The sequence below is a fragment of the Pinus tabuliformis genome, chromosome 1_1, assembly GCF_031772625.1.
Source record: "Pinus tabuliformis cultivar Carrire ecotype Pingquan chromosome 1_1, CPIR1, whole genome shotgun sequence".
In the NCBI taxonomy this organism is placed as follows: Eukaryota; Viridiplantae; Streptophyta; class Pinopsida; order Pinales; family Pinaceae; genus Pinus; species Pinus tabuliformis.
In genome coordinates this window covers 636,968,970-636,980,946 of record NC_142297.1, presented here as the reverse complement: position 1 = coordinate 636,980,946, position 11,977 = coordinate 636,968,970, and the positions used below count along the sequence as shown (strand labels likewise).

The 11,977-nt window shown below is 32.5% G+C and overlaps 1 protein-coding gene across 1 annotated transcript; it reads right to left on the bottom strand.

The window, feature by feature from the left end:
• Positions 1 to 3,960: 3,960 nt before the first annotated feature.
• Positions 3,961 to 4,467, bottom strand: LOC149214931 (uncharacterized). The gene has a single exon (XM_089389548.1). The coding sequence runs from the start codon at positions 4,465 to 4,467 to the stop codon at positions 3,961 to 3,963; it is 507 nt and encodes a 168-aa protein (XP_089245674.1).
• Between the last annotated feature and the right edge of the window lie 7,510 nt (positions 4,468 to 11,977).

The following is an 11,977-nucleotide window of genomic DNA, read 5'->3' as shown; positions in this document are numbered from 1 at the left end:
CCAACATTTGGATCTCCTTCAACAAGTTCTCCTTCACCACATCTTGATTTACTCTTGGTGATCATACACACTTAAAATAAACTAACAATAACTCTACCGATACTGGTTTATTAAATTTTTAAAAGTGTATGCATGTAATTAAATACCACCATTAAAAAGAGCTTAATTTAAAAGACATAGGAAAGTTGAAAGGAAATTGCAGCAAATAAGCATTCATAACAAACCACATAAGAGACAATGACACTAGAAAATTGATAACAGAGTTAGGCTATCTTCAAGCCTACATCTCCAGGCATGGTCTTAAGTGGGGAGGCATCTTTATTAAAAAGTCTCAAAATGCTTGTACATAAGAATATAAGATCCAACTCAATAAAATAATGCCACAAGTGTCTTCAGAAGGCATCAAAACACCTATTTCAACTCTTTATGTGCTCAAAATGGTCTCCAAATGTCTAAAATAAACAAAAAAAAAACACTATCTGCTGCACTTTAAAAACTTGACACTGTAAATCAAACAACAAAAGAGCTTGTGGCTTAATGGATGATCATAACCTAGGTTATAATCGCAAAGGTCTAGTGTTCAATCCTCATTGGGCACGCTTTAAGAGTGATATGAGGGTGATGGTTATGATATATTTGACATATATGGAAAATATTAATTTAACAATATTTTTGGTGACGGGGTCAATGAACCCACCACCCCACACTAAACCCACGTATACAATGTTTAATGGCCATAGGCCTTAACCACCACAGCTTGCATAGCAAAGGTATTGTTGGCAGATAACCTAAGTGGATATGGCAGAGACGCCAGATATGGTGGAGACTCCAGATATGGATGGTAACTATTCAAACATATTAATTATGATTGTTGGAAATATATTGTTCTAATATATTAGTATATAAATATATTTTTTTAAATAATGTTGCTTTCCCATATCAATCAATGTTTCAATGGATTCTTCTAAAAAGTGTTTTTTCCCATATATGTGTAAATTGCATCTAGTTAAATATTATTATTATCAAATTGTAATTAAATTAAATGTCATTATCGTCAAATTATAATTAATTATTATAGTTATTTGTTACATCTATTTCATTACTATAAATATGATATTTATCATGTTTTGGGCAATACATTCAATCTAATTAAATATATTTAAAAAAAAATGGAATATTTTCTTTTGTCTCTATTTTTTATTATAATATAAAAGCTTAAAGCCTCAAATATGAAAATGTAAAACTTGAAAAAGTTGAAAAGTGTAGAAAATATAAAATCTGCACAATATATCAATTATGTGTAATCATATTTGATAAGTGAATAAGAACCAACCTATCAGATTCTTCACAATCTTCTTGAATCAATTTTCCTTCACCATGTTTATACATCCAACACTTAGGGTTGCTAGATTTCAATTCGTGTTTAGAAGTAAAAGTAGCAATCCCAAGGAATTTTAGAGTTTTAAATACAAAAGCATTGGGGACAATTGATCGAGAAACTCAAGGTAGGGTAGAGATGAAGTTGTTCGTGACCTTAGTGGGATTGGATCCAGATATTCAATGGTGCAGTTTTGTAAATTTCCATGCTCCAATTTATCCTCGGAAGACTTCGTATTAAACTGGAAGCTTCACACTTGTTCGAGTCGGTGAAAAAGTACTTGAGAAAATATTTTTGGTGAATATATTCTTCACATATATTATTTGGAAAATGGTTTTTTTTTTTAAATATTAAAAAAATGATTTAAAATTGAATTATATTCTTCATCTATTAAGATTAGGAAAGGGTTAGTGGGTGCGTAGATAGGTTTAAAGTAAGTTTATAGTGTTGAGTGTTTGTTAGTTTATGAGAATATCTTAAAGAAGATATGGTGTTGATGGTTTTAATTAGTCTATCAATGAGATAAATAGTTTTGGAGATAGGAACTAAATGGAAATGACATTCTCCAAGATTTTTTATTTTAATTATGGAAAATGAACAAAAAAATAATTTAAATTTCAGATTATGAAATTGAACTATTGTAAAAAAATATCTTGTTGATACTTTGCAAGAAATAAGTAGGTTATAGAAGCAAAATGATTTCATAATGGGAAAATGTGTATAAGATAGATTAGAACATAATAAAATCTATCATGAATCTGTTGATCTCAATACACAACACATCAACATATTTGAGGAAAGGTTGGTCTTGTAGTGCGCCACTCTAATTGACTAGATTTTACAATATGTTAACCTTTATTGATCCATATTTATGCAAGAACCAAATGAAACATATATTTGAACACAATATAGTTAAAATTGAACTTCAACTCATTGATAACAAAATGTTGAAAACTATTTACATGCAAAATGAAAATACCTCATTTGGAATGCAGATTTCAAAAACCACCTACAAATTTCAAGGCACCCAAGGACCGCCAATGCGATGCCCCAATAGTGAAGGCAATACAAGGACTACCTCAAATTTCGTCTTCATATTGCATTTGGATTCAACAAACCCGTGAGCAAGTGATAAAAAATAGAGATGAGTTCACTTATGCAGGGGTGTTAGACACCAACACCACTTATGCAAGAGTGTTAGACACCAACACATGAGATGACGCCAAAATCAATATCTTTATACTATAAAGCTTTACTCACACATTAAGTTTGTCCCTGGAAAAATTGTGAGGTACAAAATGAAGCCAAAATGGATATTTTTCTAGAGTGGGATGACTTTCAAGATGAGCACCTTGATATGGCACCTTGTGTGGTGGAAATCGAAACAACTCTTACCTAGGGAAAATGACCATCCTCAGTGTGATCTTTAGGTGATTCATAGATGTCTAAACTTCTTCTTACTTGGTTTTATATGCACTTAGGTTACCTGATACATGGCCAAGAAGCTTTTATGAAAAACTCTTTAAACATTTTTTTTGCTCAGGTTTACAACATTCTAGCACTTTTGTTGAGTAAAATCATAGATTAGAAATTATTTTTATTTATAGTTGTCATATCACTTACTATCCAAGTATTGTTTACTTTTAGACTAAAACTCTTCTATTTAGTAGATAATCTGATTCCCTGTGACAAATCCAAGTAAATGTAAATTGTTAATTATATTAATATAAAGTAAATAAATTTTAAAAAATATTTCAGGAATACCAAAATATTTTAATATTATATTTTATATATATAAATAGAAATCATATATTTCAAAATACAAAACATTTTTTAAATTCCTTTCCGGTAAATTCAAATTTTAAATAGATATTTTAAATGTAAATAGATATTTAAAATGTATCTCTACTCGTTCTTAAAACTTAAAACGGTTTTATAATGCACGTTGACTATGCGAACATTTCTCGCCTGTGCCACACATCCATCTCCATGGAAAATCATTGGAATTACATTTTTTATTCCTTTTGACACACATGAGCATACATGCGAAAGAATCGTATCAGGAGGCATTATCGAACCATTTTATATGTGACGGTTAAATCATCACGAATAAGTCACGTGTATTATGTTTTCCACATAAGATATGATCACAGAAATCACAACAATCAATTAAAACACTCACATGATGATCATAATATAAATCATGGGAATTAAATATAGAGGCACTCCTGTATTTTTCTGGTGCTCACATAGTTACTATTATTATATAAATTATTATCCGCATGATAGAGCAGGAGAAGACAGTCAATCATCAAACCAAATATGCATCACTTCTCTCCTGTAACGGTTATAAAATATAAAAATAAATTCGAAAGATATGCAAAAGATTGGCAAAAGAGTTTTCGACCTCCTACTTCTATCAAACATAATAACTGAAACCATCGTATGTTTTTGAAACCTGCACTCTAATGTCGTACGAATATAAAGATCCTTGGTTGCGTATATCTCAGTGGTGCAGCTAAACAAACTCCGATTACAAAACCGCAAGAAAATTTTTAAAACACTGCGGAGATCGCACAATATCATGACGAGGCCTCTACGTTGAGATCAAATCTTTCAGCAGGGAGCTGCTTATTATACGCAGTCCTCCGGAAGGAAGGCGTTTTAGGATGGTTACCAGGTTGAATGCTTTGTTTTCCCCTTTCCACACAACTGCTCGGATTGTTCTTCTCAGAAGGACCGCGTATATGTGTCTGTGCAGCCATGGTGTCCTTAGCTCCAGATACACAGAAATCTTCCCACTCGAAGGAGGGTATCCACAGCGATCTACTTTTGATAACTTTAACATCCAAGTCTTCAGGTGGCATGGATATAGCCTCCCAAATACCCACATCCGTGTGCTTAGTTTTCATATATTGAATTCTATCCAACAATGCCAAAAATTCCTCGAAATCGTCTCCAGCATTCTCCATTGCCGTCCTCTGGCGTTTGGGCTCTACTCGTTCCGCCTCAGTATTTGAGGGCTCTTGTTGACCAGATGCACACGATTCCACGTCGAAAAAAGGTTTGGATCTTTTGCAGTAGGCCATGGATCCAATAAAAATATTTGGTCAAAGTACAACAAATAGCCCGGGCATTTTACACTATACATAGAGTCAAATAACGAGATCACAGGATGAATAACCTTGACATGGCTGCAGTGGCCATAACCCAATAAATTAGAGTCAAAGCATCATGCCGCCCAATCAAATCACATGAAAAAGCATGAAACGGAGCGATATATATATATATATATATATATGAAGAACGACTTACATGAAAGAAAACGTGTGGAAATATTTTATTAGAGAGAAATTTGGCAGAAAGAAGTTCAGTTGAATTCAAGAAAATTTAGTGTAAGAAATAGTTTATTAGAGAAAGAAATTTGGCAGAAAGAAGTACAGATCAATACAAGAAAACACTTTGGTGCAAGTTGAGGGAAATAGCGAACTTGTACTCATCCTGAGAAGATCACCACCCGCTACTTATTCGCTTTCGTTTTCACCGAATATTTTTTCGTGCAATGAATCTTATCCAACCAACCAGGGGAATGGCTTTTTTTGGATGCTTTCAAGCATGTAAAAGGCATCTATCACATGGCGAATCTAGATTAACCAACGTGGTGTAGTAGCCGTTACCATGAAAACTTGTCGGAAGAAACGTGGGAATGGCAGTTTTGATGCTTTCATCTATTAGAAACTCTTCTAACACAGGGGGAAACTAGATTAACTAACGTCGTGAGAAGTCGTTGCCATGAAAACTTGGCCTTAGAAACGGATTAAACTTTCAATCTCATCTATATATTTGAATTCCGAAACCATAAACATGTGTATTGTATAATGTTTCCTGTCCAAAGACGAGAAACCTAAAGACCATTAGATGCCATTTATTTTGGAGTGAGCGCTGTTTTTAGCCCACACCACATGATCCATAGCTTTTATATTTAATACTTTGTAGTGGGTATCTATTATTGTGCAACTGTACCCCAGTTTGCACTTTGATATTCTCTGCATTTACCTATTTAATGTATTTAAGAGTGAATAAAAGTTATGAAACATTAATTGTCATAGGGGAGGGAAAAAGTAAAAAATTAGATATTTTTTTGTTACCAATCTAGTTTTTAATTTATCTATGGTTTCATCTGCATTAATATTGGGTTTAAACAACCATTTATAACCTATGGTTTGTTTCCCTCTAGGAAGTTCAACCAGATCCCAAGTATTGTTCCTGATTATAGATTCATATTTTTATTCCATAGTTGTTTTCTATTCACTACATTCATTTGCTTCCTTATAACTAGAAGGTTCAACAACACTCATCATACTAGTTATAAAAACATTTTTCCTATATCTTGCAGGCAATTGAGCTTTCCTACCGGATCTCATGAGTGGTGGGGTAGCTTCAAACCTTGTCTGATCATCATTTTCTTTTTCTTCCTGATGTTGTTGTTTCTGTTGTATTTGCTATTGTTGCTACTGTTGTTCATCTTCTGTCTTTGTCTGCTGCTGATCCTGATTGTTTCCTGTTTCTTCACTTTCTTCTTATCCCATTCCTCATTCTGCTTATCAGATTCTTCATGATCCTGCTCATGGAATATGACATCTCCACTAACAAAAACCTTGTGAGTAGAGGGATTAAATAATCTATAAGATTTATAGTGTAAACAATACCCTAGAAAGGTACATTTAATGGCTTTTGAATCAAGCTTTTTTCTATCTTCCTTTGTAATATGGGCAAATGCTTTAGACCCAAATACTTTTAAATGTTTTACTGCAAGCTTAAATCCATATAAAGATTCATAAGGAGTTATAAACTCAAGATTCTTTGTAGGACTCCTATATTTTAAGTAAACTGTAGTATTCAATGCTTCATTCCAAAAAGCATTCGACAGATTCTTACCTTTCAACATGCTTTTAGCACATTCCACCAATGTTCTGCTCTTTCTTTCTGTTACTCCATTCTGCTGAGGAGTATGGGGTACTGTGAATTACTGTAATATTCCATGGTCTTTACAATACTTGATAAGCTCATCATTCCTGTATTCTCCCCCTTGATCGGAGCGGAGAATTTTTATCTGCTTCCCTGTTTGCTTTTCAATCATGTTTCTGAACTACTTAAAGTATTCAAATGTGTGACTCTTCTTAATCAAGAAATATACCGAAGAAAACTTTGTGCAGTCATCAATAAACAATAAAAAATATAGTGCACCTCCTAATGACTTTGTTTGCATGGGTACACAAAGATCTGTGTGCACTAACTCAAGTATATCTCTCCATTTCTTCTCTACTCAAACAGAGAATTCTTCTCTATGCATTTTTCCTAATGTATAGGCATCACAATCATTATGCACTTGTTTTAACATTGGAAGATCTCTTACCATTTCCTTTTTCTGAAGTAACAACAAATCATTGTAGTTGATATGACCAAATCTCTGATGCCATAGCTCTTCTGTAGTCAAACCCACTGTTGTTAAAGCTCGAACTGGTGCGGGTCTTACATCCAATTTGTACAAACCTCCTGTTCGAATTCCTGTAGCAATAGTCTTCATGCCATCTAGAAGATATTTAATATAACAATTAGATTTTAAAAAATCAACTTTTAGATCTTTATCTGTAATCGTGGATACAGAAATCAAGTTCTTTGTTACACCAGGCAAATACATAACATTATGAATTTGTCTTACATTACCATTAGGTAAAATGATAGAAATCTTTGCACACCCTTTGATCTAATGACTTTTGTCATCACCAAGGTAGATTTGTCCTCCATCGTTAATTTCCTTAAAATCTTCAAAGCATTGCTTATTCCCTGTCATATGTGTTGATGCTCCTGAATCTACATACCAGATGTCTACATCAACATTCTCATCACGGTTTGCCATGAACAATCTGAAATTTCACTCATGATTATCATTCACGAGATGACCTACATGTCGTTTTTGCCTTTGCTGTTCTTCATGATATTTCTTCTTCTTGCACTCACTAGCTATATGACCAAGTTTTCCGCAATAAAAAAATTTAATTACAGAGTTATTTCTATTCGGATTCATACCTTAGGTCAGATTTGGTCTTTTCTATGAGCTTCCTCCATTTTGTTGTTGCGGATTTCCTTTTCCTTTGTAGAAGTTCTTTTTCACCATCAATGCAAGATTGACACTCTGGGGCTCAGAGCCAATCTTCTTTCTTCTTCTTGCATCAGTATTCCTATCAGTTCTTCAAAACTTGGGATTTTCTCTCTCGCATTTATCCCAGTGATGGACATTTGGTAGTCATCGGTCACACCATTCATATTTATTGTTACAAGATCTGAATCTTCAACTGTATAACCAATGTCTGCCAATTTGTTCTTCGGATCTTTGATCCTTAGTATGAAGGCAACAACTGTTTCATTCTCCTCCATCTTCAGGGATACGATCTTGCTCTTCAGGAATAGAAGACGATTTGTATTCCTGATCTCATACAGATCCTTCAAAATTCCCCAAATTTCACTTGCTAATTTACGTTCTCTGCTATGTGGTATGATGCAGTCTTTCACTGACATCTTCAGCAATGTCCTTGCTTTACCTTCACGCTTCTCCCAATCTGGGACTGATGCTGATCCAGCTGCTGGCTTCTGCTCATCCCCATTTTCAATCTTTCAAGCACTCTGTACTTCTAGCAGAGTCTGCATCTTGAAATTTCAATTCAAATAATTGGAGCCATTGAGCTTGTTATGCTCATTCAAGCATGCTTCAAACATTTGATTATTCATCTTGGCGATTTAAAAAAAGTTTGACAGGTAAAAAAAATGTTAGATTTACCCCAGATCTGTGTCAAAGACAGAGATTGCTAATCTTCAATATTGTTTGATCTCGCAACACACACGCAGATCACCGTGGCTTTCTTTACGGCTTCCAGACAACCTTCTGTTATCAGCCTCTGCCAAGACGCAGCCTTCTCTCGGCCTCCACGCAGCCCCTCACTTGTTTGCACAGTCGGCGCGAGTTAGCACCATGGACTCACGAAGGTCTTCACACATGTACACTTGATATCTGCGACGGTCGACAAAATGAAAACACGCAGAAGGTCCACAGTGGGATCATCACATTTGTGTACCTAAAACCTGCGATGATTTCGGCTCAGTCGCGCCCTCCACTCAATGTACAAGTTCCTTAGCCCTCACGCTCTGATACCATGTTAAAAATGCAATGTTCTGTATTAAATAAAATGAAACCCACTGGTCAGCTCTACGAAAGAGAGTCTGAATGAGGAGAGTCTGGCTCTGCAGAACACTCTACATTGTTCATGTACATCACACATTATATAGTAGTCATGGATTTAGGGAGGTTAGACCCATATCCTAAAAAATAAAATCTAATTCCTATCCTGAGGTCTCCTGAATCGACTCAGTATTCTAATATATTCTCCATTATCTCTAACAAACATTAGAGAATACATTTGAAAGATAAACATTCTAAAAGACCATATCAAGAGCCTTAAATCTATCATTATAAGGTAATAAATGTGCTGTTTTGAACATTGTACATCAATGATTTTTAAATGAAAGCTATTAATTTTATTTCACTAATTCTAACCATATAAAAAAGTCACTATTTTTAAAAGTTAAGTAAAAGGTTTTTTTTTTAAAATTGGGAAGAGAGAATAGATTTTTTAATATTTAAAAAAAAAAATGATATATGTATATATAAAGAATGATTACATTTTTTTTTAAGAGTTACTAGTTTATAAAAAGTCCAAGATGTCGTGGATTTCTGGAATTACTCGACTATGATTACCTTTTCTAAAGATGAATACTTCCGAGCCCTTTTAATGGTTATAAAAAAATTTGCATCACAAAACTCTTCTTTTTACAAAATTGTATGAGACTTAAAATGACGGATATGGAAAAGAAATATTTTTACATAAAATGATAATTATAAACGAGAGATAACTATTATTATGTTTTTATTTATAAAATAAATTTCAAATTTCAAATATTAATATGTCGATTCATATTCGATCAGATAATAAATATTTTTTTGTTTGCATAGTTTTTAGAAGCTCTAATCAAATTATTTAGTTTTCTTATTTTCAATTGAAATTCTGTTAAATTTGAAATGTGAACATATTGCACATAATTTGCTTTAGCATACTGTATCTAATTTAATAAAAAATAATAATAAGTGAACAATTAAAACTTTTATAGGGCTATATTTAGGTTTGTTTTAATTAAAATTTGGTTAAATTTTAAATGTAATATATTGTTGGGCTTTAATATTTTATAACTTATTTTAAAAAATAAATAATAGGTAAAATATTAAAATATTTATGGTGATATTTGATGGGTTTTAAGTAAAATTAGTTTATATCAAATATATTAATTATGATGGTTGGAAATATATTTTTCTAATATATTAATATATAAGTATATTTATTTAAATAATGTCCTCTTCCAATATAATCTTAGTGTTTTAATGTATTCTTCTAAAAAGTGTTGTTTTTCAATGTATATATGAAGTGTATCTAATTAAATATTATCATTATCAAGTTGTAATTAAGTTAAATGTCATTATCATCAAATTGTAATTAATTATTATAATTATTTGTTACACTTTCTTTATTACTATACATAAGAGATTTTATTATATTTTGAGCAATGAATTAAATCTAATAAAATATTTTTTCAAAAAAGTTTGAATATTTTCTTGTCTTTATTTTTTTTTATTATAATATGAGAGCTTAAGCATATGAAAATGTAAAACTTGAAAAAATTGAGAACTGAAGAAAATATAAAATCTGCACAGTATATCAGTTATGTATAATCAAATTTGATAAGTATAATGTATAATCAAATTTGATAAGTATAATCAAATTTGATAAGCGACTTACAACCAACCTATGAGATTCTTCACAATCTTCTTGAATCCATTTTCCTTCACCATATTTATGCATCCAACACTTAGGTTTGTGGTTGGTTAGATTTCAATTTTTGTTTAAAGTAAAAGTAGCCATCCCAGGGAATTTTGGAGTTTTAAATACAAAACCATTGGGGACAATTCATCCAACACTTAGGTTTGTGGTTGGTTAGATTTCAATTTTTGTTTAAAGTAAAAGTAGCCATCCCAGGGAATTTTGGAGTTTTAAATACAAAAGCATTGGGGACAATTGATCGAGAAACTCAAGGTAGGGTAGAGATGAAGTTGTTCGTGACCTTGGTGGGAATGGATCGAGATATTCAATGATGCAGTTTTGTAAATTTCCATGCTCCAATTTATCCTCGGAAGACTTCGTATTTAACTGGAATCTTGAGACTTCTGAGAAAACATTTTTGGTGAATATATTCTTCACCAATATTATTTGGAAAATGGTCCTCTTAAAATATTAAAAAAACATATTTAAAATTGAATTATATTCCTAATTATTTAGATTAGGAAAGGGCTAGTTGTTGTGTAGATAGTTTTAAAGCAAGTTTATACTGTTGAGCGTTTGTTGTTTATGAAAATATTTTAAAAAGATATGGTGTCAGAGGGCTTCAATTAGTCCATCAATGAGATAAATAGTTGTGGAGATATGAACTAAATGGAAGTGGCATTTTACACGATATTTGATTCAAATATGGGAAAAGAAGAAAAACAATTCAAATTTCCAATTATGAAATTGAACTATTGCAAAAAAAATAAATTTGATGATACTTTGCAAGAAATAGGTAATTTATAGAATCAAAATGATTTCAGAATAGGAAAAGGTGCATAACACAAATTAGGACATAATAAAATCTATCATGAATTTGTTGATCTCACTACACAACACATCAACACATTTGAGGAATGGTTGGTCTTGTAGTGCCCCACTCTAATTGACTGGATTTTACAATATCTTAACCTTTATTTTTTCCATATTTATGCAGGAACTAAATGAAATACATATTTGAACATAAAACAGTTAAAATTTACCTTCAACTCATTGATAACAAAATGTTGAAAACTATTTACATGCAGAATGGTAATACCTCATTTGGAGTGCAGATTTCAAAAACCACCTACAGATTTAAATGCAGGCAAGGACCACCAGTGCGATGTCTCAATGGTGAAAGAAATACAAGTGAAAGTAGTACAAGGACCACCAGTACGATACCTCAATAGTGAAAGCAATACAAGTGAAGGCAGTGCAAAGACCACCTACAAATTTCATCTTCATACCGCATTTGAAGTGCAGGAAGAAATTCAACAAGTCCCTGAGCAAGTGATCAAAAATAGAAATGAGTTTACTTATGTACACACCAACACACCCAATGACGCCTTGGCAAAAATCTTTATACTATAGAGCTTTACTAACACATAAAGTTTCTCGTTGGAAAAAATTGTGAGGAACAAAATGAAAGCCAAAATGGATATTTTTCTAGAGTTGGATGACTTTCAAGATGAGCACCTCCATATGGCACATTGTGTGGTGGAAATCAAAACAACTCTTACATGGGAAAAAGGTCCATCCTCAATGATTCATAGATGTCTAAACTTCTTCTTACCTGGTTTTATATGCACTTAGGTTTCCCAATGCATGGCCAAGAAGCTTCTATGAAAAA